Genomic DNA, 15,442 nt, shown 5'->3' on the forward strand with positions numbered 1-15,442 from the left:
TGAGTGATAACAGCACTTTCATTGCATATCAGAGAATATTCTGTCACTGGTGAAAATTGTGTTTTGCTGCTGGAAGGAACTATATATGAACACTGCTATGAGTGAACCTGACAGAGAAAAACACTGATGAAACAAAAAGGTACAAAAAGTGAGACAGTCCACATGTGAACTCAATGGAACAACTAAAAACATCTAAGGTCACAAAGGACATAGTACAGTTGGATGACATCCTTACAGAAACAGAAAGATGTGTGTGTAAAAGAAGGGCACAAAACAAATGAAAGATGATAGAATGAAGGCTTTCACGATCGGATGATGCTACTGCTGGTAAACCTTTTGGGATATAAGGTCGTGGTCCATGAAACTCTTCTGTTTCTAATGTTTTGCCCAGACCTGCACTGGACATCTTCAGAGGTGTTGCTGCTCTGTTGAATCCTGCTGACTGATGCGTCAGCCATCTGAGAGCGACATGTATACTGCACTATAGCTAATTTCTATAGGGAGAAAACTGAGCAGTTAGCTTTAGAAAAAGTAAATAAGAAACCATCTTGCTGGTACTGTTTTGTGGATAACACATATTTGGTATGGTCGTATAGTAAAAAAGCTTTGGACAAATTCTTTGGTCTTCTAAATAACATAAACCCAAAAATCCAGTTCACCATGCAAATATAAAATGACAACAAAATACTTTTCTTAGATGTTTTAGCTATGAGACAGGTCAACAGACGAATCTTCAGGTTTTTCAAAAAGTTACGCACACAGATAGATATTTACACATGAACTCTAATCAACACCCACAACAAATGAGTAGTGTCATTAAAAGTCTTGCCGAAAGGGCCAAAAGGATTAGCATACTAGAATACCTGGATCCTGAATTAAAACATCTAAAGCAGGCTTTTGAGAAAAATGGCTACTCAGGAAAGAAGGTAAACAACGGAAGGCTGAAGGACAAACATGGAAAACAAGAATGGAAGAATACAGTTTCTCTCCCTTTTCTTAAAAAAGTAACAGATCAGATCTGAAAGATTTTACAGAAATGTTACATTACGCTGGTTTTTAGACCAACAAAGAAAATGATATGTGAAAGATACACACACTCCTCTGTCAACATGTGGCATATATAAAATTCAGTGTACATGTGGTAAAGTTTATATTGGAACAACAAAGAGAAGCATGAAAACACAGCTAAAGGAGCTCAATAGTCTTCACCGACTATGGAAAATAGACAAATTGGCTGTAGCAGATCATGATCTTCATCCAGGAAGTCACGAAGTGAAGTTTTCTGAAAGAAAAATTTTATCTACAACAAACTATTATCCATGGCTATGTAGAAAAGCCATTGAAATATATAAACATAGAGATGATTTTAACAGAAAAGAAGATACCATGAAACTTAGCAACATATGGACAGAACTTCTGCAGAATCACTACACAGTTCTTTATCTTTGACAAGGATCATCTCTGCTTATGTGCAACTCCTGCCATGCCTCTTTTCTACAGTATACATGTCGCTCTCAGATGTCCGACCCATCAGTCGGCAAGACTATGAAGAAGCAATGCCTCTGAAGATGTCCAGTGCAGTTCTGGATGAAACATTAGGGGCAGAAGAGTTTGGTTGACAATGACCTTATACCCCGAAAGGTTTACCAGCACAAATGAAATAACTGTAAAGGTTGAGGAAGAAGACTGGCAAACAAATGCTAGTAATGGAAGGAAAAGGAACTCAAAAAGGTGTGGATGTTTGAAGAAAAGAGTATCTGAGAAATGTCCAATAAGGCTTTCAAAAACTGGAAAGGAAAGGGAAGCAGATGGGGGCAGTTGATTTACCTGCAAGTAAGGCCTTATTCAGCTATTAGAAAGAAATTTTGCTGATTTAGAGATCTGATGAATCTTACTGTGTCTTTTTCCCATGGACAACACCATCAGAATGATTTATACTAACAAACACTTAATGGTGATAAATTATACTGTACATGTGAAATTTGTTTTTCCATATTCTAATCTCCTGTTTACTTGTTCCATTAAATTGTTTTGATTTTCTTGTTTGAAATGCTTGTGACAGTTTTCATATGCCAACTGTGTGTCCACTAGAATTATACTGAGTTATGACCTATGTGGTTGATGTCAAACACTGTGTCAACCACAAAGGATACAATTATAGTTCACTACAGAGTACACATGGCTGGAATCCTTTCAAAATCCAGTTCAATAGGCCCAGAAGATTTATGACAAAGACTTCATGTATAGTGGAAAGGAGTGGAGGTGACTGGAGACAGACATTTAGTCAAAAAGTTTCCCTTGAAGTGGGTCTTGTTGTGATATAATTATACAGTCTCCAGTTCAGGAAGGAACATGTTCGCAATTTCTCAAAATAATGGTTCACATTTTGGATTACTATCTAAAAACTAGCCAGGTGCAAGTAGGTCTCATGCACTGAGAGTTCCGTACAAACTTAATTATGAATACACGCAGCACATAAATTCCAAGAATCGAGAATCTCTGCGACTTTTTCCTTTTATTGACATCAGTTCTGGCAAGGTATCGGTCTCACGGATTCAAAGATCTTTGAGAATGTTTTAATTTCAATAATATTAATGTGGTAGTCATGCAGGAGGCACGCGACCTTTATTAAGTTGTATGTGAAATGCCACATCTTGGTTCAGTAATCGCTCCTGGATATCTGATGATGGATAAATTCTGAAACGCGTCATATGAGCGACAAACTCATTCTTTGCCAGATGTTTGACTGAACCAGTCAGCTTGAATGCAGAGCTACCGATTGTTTTAATTTCAGCTTTGACACCAGGAAACAAATGGCAAAAGAAATATTTTTTCTACTTACCATAAAGAAGACACATCAAGAGTTTCCATTGCTTGAAATATTTTTTTCTACGCAATGTAATTTCAAATTAACAATTTTCGTTTTTTTCACTTTACTTGTACTGTGAAACCTTGCTTCTTGCTAAATTCCATGATTCTAGGTCAACAAGAAGTACTCTATAGGTTTTGATGAATGAGTTTGCGAGTATCACAATAAATGACATAAAGGGCTATGCCTTTTGATTGCACTGACTTAGAAACTTCAATTACTTACACTGCCAAGGTACAATATCTCTTGGTATGTGACACACATTTCAACGTGATACATCTACGTGTTCCTGAGAAAAAGAGCTTTCAACAGCCTGACAGACAGACAAAAAACTGATCCTGTAAGTTTGACACAGGCGCGCGCCCACGCACACACACGCGCGCACACACACGCGCCAACCCAACCCCACATGTGTGAAAGTTGCATTTGCATTTGCATTTGCATTTGTGTGTGGTGTGTGTGTGTGTGTGTGTGTGTGTGTGTGTGTGTGTCTTGTATTTTTCAACAAAGGCCTTAATGGTCGAAAGCTATAATAGTGAGAGTCTTTTTGTTGTGCCTATCTGCGACTCAGCATCTCTGCTATATGGTGAGTAGCAACTTTTTTCTCATAATATTGTTACATTCCATCCTGGATTTTCCATTGTTGGATAAAAAAAGACATTCCGTAGCTTAACATTTAGAACAGCCAAAGGCAGCTGCTTTCCATTTGGCGGGTTTTGTCAGTTTTCTTCTTTATTCTTTGTAAGTTTAAATTAAAGTAAGTGAAAGTGCAAATTTCATAATTTATGAATGTATCATTTTCTGGAACATGACAATAACATCTAGACCGCCACTTGGGTCCTAATTGTGTTAAAAAGCATGCGCATCTACACCATGTCTCACAATTCTTACAATAAACAACAGCAAAGAACCTGCAGATGTTTACATGTGCTGTGAGCAAGATTTTTAAACTGTACTGGATAATTAATTTGATATTACACATGTTGTTGGTCTTGGCAAAGTGAAAATCAACAAAGACAAAATATTCTTACAGCAACAAAGACTATCAGGGCATTTGGGTCATTAAGCAGCAGTACATAAGAAATTAGCTGAAAATGAAGATTCTTCAAGACACAGAAAGATGGGGGGGGGGGGGGGGGGGGTGAGAGGTGAGAGGGGAAGGGGCAGACACACAGAAGATACTTTTTGTGTACGACTGAATTCCAAGCATGATTATTTTCCATCCCTAGCTCAAGGAAAACAGTATTTCTCTGTACATCTGCAAACATACTCTGGTAACTGTGAAGTGCATGGCAGATGGTACTTGGCATGGTACTGCATACTAGGATTCCCTCTTGCTACTGTCCCATATGTAATGTGGGAAGAATAATTGCTTAAATGTCTACGTGCATGCTGTAATTGGTCTCATCCTGTCCTCATAATCCCTATGGGGATGATGCATAAAAGCCTGATGAATACCTCTACATTCTCCAGTTAACCCTGGTTCTTGAAATTTGTAAGCAGTATTTCACAGGATAATTTGCACCTATCTTAAGAGCCTGCCCAATTCAGGTTTTTAATTTCTGTGATGCACCTCTATGGGTCAGACTAATCTGTGCCACCCTTTGTACACAATTAATACCCTCTGTGGAAAAGTTTTTGTGTGTGGAAGTGTGTATTTGTGAAGAGAAAATTTAGCCTGTTTGAAACCTAGAAGAAAAATTTCATCTCTGAAGGATGTGAATCAGACAGCAGAAAGAGCTTTCAAACTGATGCTAGGTATTCAAGGACTGATCACAACCAAGGAGCAACAGAAACAACTTGAATTGGGTAGCATACTAGAGCATAGAAAGCCCTATCCAAATCGTAAAAATGTTACTTCAAAAAGGAAATACCCTGATTCTAATAAAAGTGAATATTATTATGCTGCTGTTTACTACACATTTAATTTACCCATTATAATTTAGTTGCCAGTTTACAGCAGGATCGATATTTAAATTTCAGCACAAAATTTTTAAAGTGATTTGGCATGGTCTCCCATCACAGTTAGCTAAATTTTTGTATCTGAATATGCTTTAGTAGTGTAAAAATGTTTAAAGAATATGTGTTATAAATTTTGAAGAAAGCAATTGTTTCACTCACTGTAGGTACTCCTTAGTATGCTGGTACATGGAAAAGAATTATTTGAGCAGGAATTTGGAAGCAGAAGGTGGCACGGCTATGTGGATTTTAGAGGAGGGGTCATGGAGGAGGTTAGGCAGACAGATATGCATAGACTACAAATAAGAGACCCTTGGAGTACAAGTGACAGTTTAAATACAATACAAATGGAAAGGAAATCAAATTTTGCTGACACAAGAAGCATAAAAACTAAAAGAGAGAACGTAGAAATGAAATCAGAAAAGTTTATATCACAAATCCTGACACAGTGGATCCGGCCTTTATCCACACTTCAATATAAACTGTTCATGATACAAAAATACTGTCTCCTCAAAAGACACTGACACCTCCACAAAAGTGTCTATATATGTCTGTGAAATTATTTTGAAAATACTATTTTTTCTTTCAAACAATGGAAGCAGAATAGGTAACCACTCATCATATGATTAAAGCATTAAGTGCTATACAGACACATAAAGAATAATGAACTTTTAGCATAGATTTTGGACAATGTTCTTCCCCTCTTTATGACAAGTGTCTACTTTTACTTCTTCCATTGTATGTATTTCACCAACACTTATGAAGTATCGTACTAGCTTTCTCTTTCAAGAATTTATCACAGATAACATATTAGAAATGTAAGAAACGATAGGTTGCTACTTACCATAAACAAGACACATTAAGTTTCAGACAGGCATAATTAAAACACACTTAAATAAAGCTTTTGGGCACAGCCTTCATCAGCAAAAGAGAAACACACATCATTCATAGACACAAGCAAGCACACCTCACACACACATGACCACCAACTCTGGCAGCTCGGGCCAGAATGCAGCTATCACATGGGATCACATCCTTGCTGAGCTGCTGGTGCTGGTGATCATGTGTGCATGAGGCATGCTTGCTTGTGTGTACAAATGGTGTGTATTTTTCTTTTGCTGATGAAGACTGTGGCTGAAAGCTTTATGTAAGCATCTTTTAATTGTGCCTGTCTGCAACTTAATGTGTGTTTTTTATGGTAAGTAGCGATCTATGTTTTCCTACAGTGCTGATACTCCTACGTGGAATTTCCATTGTTAGAGGATATTATTCCTCTTACAAATCTGAATTGCTGTTTTATGGAGATGAAAGCAGGATTGGTTAATATGACATGATATTGTCCAGAAAATGTATAAAGCCCTGCATTTGCAAAATGCTTCTGAATTGATAAAGTAGTTCTTACTCTATATCTTTCCGTACACTTCGCAACAGGTCTTCTCTCTCTCTCCTAGCTCTGTAATTGTCCTGCGTTTTACGGAATTCTTGCGTGTAGTCCTGAAGGATCTCTCTATGTCGCTGAAGTGTATGCTGCACAGCAGGTCCAGCCTGGGTTTGCGTGGCACGAGCCTCTGCCATCCTCTCATTCAGTGAAGATAACTGAAAACAAATGGAGAAAAAATGTTTTTCGTGATAGGTTACTCAAAGAAAATTTGATTGTCCACCGCCAGAACAAACAATACTGTAAGAATGCATAGCAATTAAAATGTGACAAAAGAAGCTTGCATCATATTTGGCAGAAATATTTTATTTGTGTACATATTGCATATACTTTTCATAAACTTACATTCAGTTAAATATCATTCTCTGCACAAATAACAATGTTGAGTGAAATTAGTCATCATCAGTATTGTATTTTCTTCAAGTAAAAACAAAATTTATACAAAGTATGTAGAACTGGTAGGAACTGAGTAGTCAATTCAATAAATGTGTATGTCACAAATGTTTCCAACGGACATGTATTAGAAGATGTATTAGGATATGCTATCACAACGAAACATTACTATCTATTTATTCACAAAAAGTTAGCAATAAGAATGTTGTGTAAAACAGGAGAGCAATTTTTCAAAAATCTGGAATTCTTACACTTACTTTCCAGTACATCTGCTCCTTAATGATAATTGTGGTTAATAATAAAAAGCCAGTTAAACTGCAATAGACACTATCAAAATACTATACTTTCAAGATAAGAAAACTAAACAGGCACGATTCTCAGTTGAAAAAAAATCTACGAATTTGGAAATGTCTCCTAATAATGTTCAGAAATGATGATCTTAAGGAAGAACTATAAACGCATAAAGGCTTCCAGGAAAAGACAAAGCTGAAGGCAGGGAAATGTAGACCAAAGAGAAGGAAGAACAATGCCCAAAATGAATGCAGGAGCACTGATCAACAGTTAAAGTCTGGAAAAAGACACTAGAAATGTTGTGGCCCCCAGCTATCCAAACAAAGAAAGAAGACTATCAAAATCAAGACATGAAAATAATTTCAATATAAACAATGCTGACTTTTCTAGGTTTCATGGTATGGTTCTATATTGGATTGGATATTTTAAGCTCTAAAACAATAGTGTCAGTGGCTAATAGTAAAGGTCTGATTGTATTGCCATGGCATGTAGTAAAGGTAGAATCAAAGTATTTAATGCAATAGCGATGCTTCAGGTTAGAGTAGCTGGATGAAATGTAAATTTAATGTAGTGATGGGTCAGCTTAGGGGAGCAGATGAAGCCACACCTTACACTCCTAACTAACTCGATGCTGGGATCAAACAGTGGTTTAATAAAATATGCTCCCTCACACCAGTGGACAGGAATTCAGTGCATGTAAAAGGTTTTCAAAATTTGTAGATGGATATAGAACAAACATGCAAACCCCTGGGCACCCTCTCTTGGTTGGTGCAGTTACTATAGCAACTGCAGCTGGAACTGATCTTAGGACTGTGAAAGATGGAATTTTTGCAGGACAATACATATTGCAGCATAGAATGACAATAGTTGTCATACTTCAGGAAAGTGACAGTAGTACCCTTTACAATTCTACTGCATAATCACCCTGGAGTAAACTTGCAAGCAAGGGAATGGAGGGATGAATAGGCCAGAGTAGTAAATCCTACATCAGTCTCTACTCAACAGGTGCTACAGGTATTACAAGGTGCTACCCAAAAATTCTAGAATGTCATTGTACTGGTAAAACCAATAGCATACGACATTCTGCCACTGAATGTCACTAGGCATACGTGTTAGCTACTGTGGCACAAAGTTGTGTCATCTTTGACGCACGCCATTGCGAGTTGTCATAGTGTGTGTCCGGTTGTGTTCCAGTTCTTCTGCGTATTGTGAAATGCGTAATGTGAAGGCACAACAGATTTGCATCAAATTCTGTTTCAAGCTGAAGAAAACTACAGCAGAAATCCACCACATGCCGACAGAGGCATTTGGTGAGAGTGCACTGAGTCAAGCACGAACATTTAAGTGATTCAAGTGCTTCAAAAAAGGCGGAGTGTGGAAGGTGACAAACATTTTGGTTGACCGTCAATGTGCACAACACCAGAAATGATCACGAGAGCATGCAACATGAGTCACAAAAATCAAAGGCAAACAATTCACAATGTTTGTAACAGACTTGGGCAGTCTTATGGCACAGTCAAAGAATTTTAGTCAATGAACTGAACATGCGATGACTTGCAACAAAGTTTGTCCCTTGTCTTCTCACCATCGACCAACGAAACCTCAGGATTCAGGCCTGTACTGAGCTGCCACAAAGAGTTTGAGAGTTCCAAGATTCTAACCCAGAGTCATAACTGGTGATGAATCTTTGGTCTACATTTATGACCCTGAAATGAAGCAGGGATCATCATAATGGAAACACCATCTTCTCCACGGCCAAAAAAAGCTTGACAAGTTTGCAGCAACATGAAGTCAATACTGATAATATTTTTCAACATTCGAGGAGTTTGCTTCACCCGGTCAGACTGTCAATGAGCAGTTTTACTGAGAGGCTTTGAGGCAACTGAAGGAAACTGTTTGGTGCAAACTGCCAGAATTATGGAAAAAGAAAGACTGGTTGGTGCACCATGACAACACACTAGCGCACACCTTGCTTGTTGTGAAGGAACTCCTGGATAAATGTAATATGGCAATGGTCCCCCATCATCCTTACTCACCAGAACTACCCCATGACTCGATTGAAGACATCCTAGAGGAATCACAGCCGGTCAAGAACACCCTTTACCCTGCAGACTTCCACTTCGTTGCATACACGCCCGAGGTGACGGTGATGGAGGCTGTTACGATGTACGTACAGTTTTTTTTATTGTTACAATGAAATTTTTGGACATTTTGGGTGGCACCTCATACAATGTCCAGGAAAGTATTTGTAGTAGACAGCTAAGATTTGGCTGATTTCATTTAAAGACCAGAAGAATAATGGAAGTCCATGGTCTGGAACCTGCAGTTCCTTAACGTGCTGGCCAGGGTCAGGCTGTGAGTCTTTCAGGCCGAAGGTGATAGATCGGGGGCCCTATGTTGGTAAGATACAGGATGATAAAATTGTCAACTCTGTATCACATGAAGACAGTTTTGTGAGAGTATGGTGAGGGGTTTATGTCATCTGGATGGGCAGTGAAGTTCTTTCCATGGTTGTCACAAAACTGCTCATCATAATTGTGGGTCCTGCCCACTCATCTCTTATAGGGTGCCTAGGAAGCTGTTTTATCAGATAGCTAGACAACGTACAAGCAAATCTTATTAATGGAGTTTAGTACAGTAATTGAAATGACAATATTTAACTTTGTATGTGCAACAAGTTGTCGCAAGCAATTGGCAACATGCAAATAATCAATGTCCTTTGCTATATAGAATTTCCATGCAAACTAATCATACAAGTTCATAAGTCACTGTTATTGTTAATATCACTGCTCGTCTTCTACTCTGGCTTTTCTAGTGCCCAGTTTCTAGTGCAGCCGAGACTAGGTGGCACGTCGCTTTATTCTCTTCCTGTAGAGGCCGCTCCTCTCGTGGTGACGTCCTAGTCAGCGTGCTATTGGCTGACGTCGTCTCACAGCCCTCTCTGCTGTATTGTTCATATTTCACATCAACTGACTTCCGATCAAAAACAAAAACCCACTGATTGGTGCAAAAACACTCTGGAAAAATTCGAAGGGGGCACTTCAAATTTCATTTTAAACATCATTACTGATAATCAAAATATCCACGGGTGTACTGCCGGTCTACAGTGTCCAATGGGCACAATATTTCAGCGATCATACATGTCGCCATCATCAGGTGAACTGACGGACTGAGTTCCTGTGAACGTGCTGGCACAGAGATCCGTATGCTATGGCTGCTCAGAGGGAGCTGGGTTCGGTCACAGCGGCGGCCGATTAAAATACCCTCCGCCCGCGGCATGCTCCCTCCGCTGTCCGTGCCCGCGCCACAGTCGAGCGGTGGAACAGATTGCGACGGCGTCTGAGATGACGTCGGAGTGATGGATCTGTCCGATTTACTGTCGATTAACCCAATCGCTTGTTCCCAAGCCTTGCTAAGATTATAGCCACAGTCACGGTTTATGAGGTCGTCATTGGTGCGAATTTTGATGGCCTCTCTAACAATGCTGTCCCAGTATCTCGACGCCTGTACCAGAATCTTCGTGCGTTCATACTCCATAGCGTGATTTTCCGACAAACAATGTTCAGCGACTGCCGACTTGCTCTGGTGTTCATGGCATCGATCCTCGACAGTACGCATCGTCTGACCAATATACGACATGCCACATTGACACACAATCTGGTACATGAAGGCCTTCCTCAAACTGAGGTCATTTTTGGCACTCCCCACGATTGCATGAGTTTTATTCGGAGGACAAAACACAGTTACGACCCGGTGTTTCTTCAAAATATGGGCGATTATCCACGAGAGTGCGCCTGTATCGGGAATAAACGCAGTGCCTTCCTCCTCCTTCGTGATTTCATCCATCTCCACAGGTTGTGCTGTAGTGGTTGGGCGGAGAGCACGTTGAATCTGCCACTCTGAGTACCCATTTTTTTGAAATACAGTTCTGAGATGTTCCAGTTTGTGAGGTAGACTCTCTGCGTCAGAGATAGTGCGCGCCCTATGTACTAGAGTTTTAAGTACCCCATTCCTCTGCCCTCATCACATCCGTAATTCCATGGATTTTGTTAAACGCCTTTATAGCTTCAGGTTGGATGAGTCAGATATCATGGTGAGTTTTGACGTCGTCTCCTTGTTTACGAGGGTACCCCTGCGAGAGTCACTAGAACTGATTAGTCAGAAGTTTGACGAGAAGACCACTGAACTTTTTAGGCATGTCCTGACTTCCACGTATTTTCTTTTTAATGGAGAACACTACGAACAAACGGAGGGAGTCACCATGGGTAGCCCACTATCACCGGTGGTAGCGAATTTGTTCATGGAGAACTTCGAGGAGGAAGCCCTGTCGTCATCCGAATGGAAACCTACTTGCTTTTTCCGTTACATGGACAACACGTTCGTCATCTGGCCACATAGTTTGGATAAAGTCCTTGACTTCCTTACACATCTAAACTCCATACACCCCAACATCAAATTCACTATGAAGACTGAAACGGAGGGTAAATTACCTTTCCTTGATGTCTTAGTCAAGAGAAGGGCTGACGGCACCCTAGGTCATGGGGTGTATCGGAAGACAATGCACACTGATCTGTATTTGCATGCAGACAGCTGCCACCACCCTTCACAGAGGAATGGGGTACTTAAAACTCTAGTACATAGGGCGCGCACTATCTCTGACGCAGAGAGTCTACCCCACAAACTGGAACATCTCAGAACTGTATTTCAAAAAAAATGGGTACTCAGAGTGGCAGATTCAACGTGCGCTCCACCCAACCACTACAGCACAACCTGTGGAGATGGAAGAAATCACGAATGAGGAGGTAGGCACTGCGTTTATTCCAGATACGGGCACACTCTCGGGGATAATCACCCGCATTTTGAAGAAACACCGGGTTGGAACTGTGTTTTGTCCTCCGAATAAAACTCATGCAATGGTGGGGAGCGCCAAAAATGACCTCGGGTTGAGGAAGGCCTGCGTGTACCAGATTCTGTGTCAATGTGGCAAGTTGTACGTTGGTCAGACGATGCTTACTGTCGAGGATCGATGCCGTGAACACCAGAGGCACACTCGACTGATGTATCCGAGCAAGTCGGCGGTCGCTGAACATTGTTTGTCGGAAAATCACGCTACGGAGTATGGAAGCATGAGGATTCTGGTACAGACGTCGAAATACTGGGACAGCATTGTTAGAGAGGCCATCAAAATTCGCACCAATGACGATCTTATAAACCGTGACTGTGGCTATAATCTTAGCAAGGCTTGGGAACCAGCATTTGGGCTAATCAACAGTAAATCGAGCAAACGTATAGTTGTGATGGCCACGGCAGACAGAGCCATCACTCCGACGTTATCTCAGACGCCGTTGCAATCTGTTCCACTGCACGACCGTGGTGCGGGGTGCGGACAGCGGAGGGAGCGCGCTGCGGGCAGAGGGTATTTAAATCAGCCACCGCCGTGACCGAACCCAGCTCCCTCTGAGCAGCCATAGCATACGGATCCCCGTGCCGGCACATTCACAGGAGCTCAGTCCGTCAGTTCACCTGATGATGGCGACATGTATGATCGCCCAAACATTGTGCCCGTTGGACACTGTAGACCGGCAGTACACCCGTGGATATTTTGATTATCAAATATGCCAGGAGAAACTCAAGAATCACATCATGACTGATGTCGAATATTGGATTTATTGTTATGATCTTGAAAAGAAAAGTCAGTCGGCTCAAAGGGTCTTTTGAATCAAACCTAAGGCTACGAAAGTAAGATGAATTAACAGTGTGGGTAAGAAGATAATTATTATTTTTTCCCTGAAATGGGCCATATTGCTACCATAACCTTAGGAGATACTGCCAATTGGTACACAAATGCCTGTCTACCACAAGTTTTTTGGAAAAAGTTTATGAAAAATGCCCAAAAGGAAAAACAGTTTTAAATCATCGCATGCAGCAAAACCAACAATGATTATCTTGGTGTTCTAAATGTCAGTGCCCTTGGCACTCCACCGCACAGCCCTGACTTGACATCTTGCGATTGCCTTTTGTTCCCAAAAACTAAACATAAAATGTGTGGAATCACTTTTTCTTCAGATGAAGCAGTGGAACATTAAAAAAACCTTGTTTCTGAAGTGCCTCAAGAAGAATGGCATCACTGCCTTAAGGCCTGGTTTCGTCTAAAGTAAAAATATATTATTGTTAAAGGGAAATATTTCAAAAATGAATAAAATCATTTAATTTTTAAAATTAATTCTTATCTGATGATCAAAAAATTTACCGTGCCATTTTTGTGCCTGTACAGTAGTAGCCGCTCACAATGCAGGGATCACACTGTTGGTGTTGGCACTGTAAACTCTCCACACACAAGGAGTAGTTGCCTTTTGCAAAAGACACACAGCGGCTCTCTCCTAATCAAGACAGTAGGCTCATCTCTGTCCCAAGTCTTACTTCTGTGTACGTCTTTGGGCAATATTCCAGTTTCTTTTACTCTCCGTAGGGGTTTAAACAAAACACAAGTCATGTCTTTCAATGGGACTTGATATTAAAAGTGGATGAAAAAATACGTAACAAACTACAACTGCAAAGGGTACAATTCCTCCATTTACTTGGAAGGGTCTGAAGTATAGCAGACTTGATACACGAGCATTTATTCTAGTATGCGAGGGGGACTACACTCTCAGAGAAAGAGAAGATCTTGGTTTAGCACTGCGATGTTAGGCCCTACATATCTCCATCTACAAAGTGCGTTAAATGCCTCCATTTTGGACATTTAAGGGGTACAGAAATTTTTATGTTTTACTTTGAGAAGATTCCCACGAATTTCATCTTTGATTTAAAATTTCTGTACTCTCTGCATAAAATTTCTGTACTCTTGACATTACAAATGAAACAGTAAATATTGTAGATTGTATGTTTGATAATATGAATAACCATTAAATAAGGTCTTGATTTTGGATATCAATGATTTATTTAGGTAACATGTATAGGGTTAAATTCCTACAGTGTGTTTCATAACTTCAGTTTGAGGTACTCATTGGGCTTTGTGTGGCATTGTGAATGCAGCAACAGATGCTCTGACATCAGCACAGGTGTAGCAGAGACCCCAACACTGTATGTTGTTCCATGGAATACTTCTAGCAGAAGTCTTCCTTGGAAAAATTTTAACTGTGTTGCATAAGAAAAAAGTCTCTCTCTTTGGGTAGGAGAGAAAATCAGTTGTTTGAGATCCTGTAAGTTGAAAAGATCTATGTCTGTAAGCATGCCAATAAATCTGTTTGTTATATTGAAATTCCCAGTTAATCAATGAAGTAAGCCTGAGTAGCATAAGTACATCTGAAGTTAGAAGAAATAAAATGGACAAGTGTTCTGCAGGACCAAACGACATATAATTTTATCCTGCTGAACCCTCACAACATATGTCATCTTGATGTCCCAGTGAACCCACCAGTGGCAATTGTCCCATTTGCAAGAAAGAATGGATAACCAAGAGTACAAGCGCTTTGACCGAGTATTATGCTTCAGTGTTAGAAAGACGTACATATGCCTAGAGCCCCTTATTAATGTTCCGGTGTATATTTTCATCACTGCCTGCAGTTCTTCGGCATCTTCACAAATTCATCATTAAAAAAATAAAAAATAAAAACTATTTGAGTTTGCCGTACCAGTTACAAATTTTTGTCTTACATCAGGCTTCTTCAAAAATGCATTTCTAAGCTGATATTCAGATTGTTTAGATGCTATATTCAAATTGTTTGGATGCTAATGAAGATTTGAATTTGTAAAAAAAAAAAAAATATCATAAACTGGGTATGTCCTCTTGTTAAATTCATTTTTGGTGCACAAAAACTCTTTAGATAATCATAAACTATTAGAACAAACTAAACAAACTACATGACAGACAATTCTCCAAACATCAAAAAGTAACCATCAAATATAAAATATCTCATTTGCTTTTAGAACCACGACATTCTAAAATTTTCAGTGTATCCCTTGTACACAGTGATCCCCCCTGCAATGAATTGGCTATAGCATTAGGTTTTGTTATGGCACGTAGTGAGACCAGAACAGGGTTTCAGATTGGTTGCACCAAAATAGAAAGCACAATTTGCACTCCATAGATAAAATAAATTTAAGAATGGTAGACAGTAATGCAAGGGGTCATGAAAATAAGCCAGGAATGCCTTTCGTGAGAGCCAAGCTGTCACCAGTGGAGTGGACAAAGGGCGAGCAAGAAAATATAATAAGAAGCAGGAATTGCAGTCTAAAACAGAAGGTGTACTGCAATGGTGCAGGGCTTATGCTCGCCACAAATGTACTCATGAAAGTCAGATGTCCTCTGGGCAGACAGTTCTGTATTCTGGTGCTGAAGTATTCAAGTTGCCGCCAAGCACAATGCGAGGAACTGGGAATCATTGTAAATTTAAAAAAAGGAAAATTAAATACTAATCTTAGTTATCACTCTCAGATGACCTACATACAAGGATTGAGGACTGCTGTTGGCAGCAAGACCAAGTAATAAT

The 15,442-nt window shown here is 39.8% G+C and overlaps 1 protein-coding gene across 2 annotated transcripts in view; it reads right to left on the reverse strand.

Moving 5' to 3' along the window:
* Positions 1 to 15,442, reverse strand: part of LOC124545354 (Golgi SNAP receptor complex member 1) — a 55,416-nt gene that overhangs the window by 27,639 nt on the left and 12,335 nt on the right. For both annotated transcript variants that reach the window (XM_047124256.1, XM_047124257.1), the window contains exon 4: positions 6,231 to 6,424. In XM_047124256.1, the coding sequence (XP_046980212.1) occupies positions 6,231 to 6,424 (194 nt within the window). The remainder of the gene's footprint in view (positions 1 to 6,230; positions 6,425 to 15,442) is intronic.

This window comes from Schistocerca americana, chromosome 8 (assembly GCF_021461395.2).
Source record: "Schistocerca americana isolate TAMUIC-IGC-003095 chromosome 8, iqSchAmer2.1, whole genome shotgun sequence".
Lineage (NCBI taxonomy): Eukaryota > Metazoa > Arthropoda > Insecta > Orthoptera > Acrididae > Schistocerca > Schistocerca americana.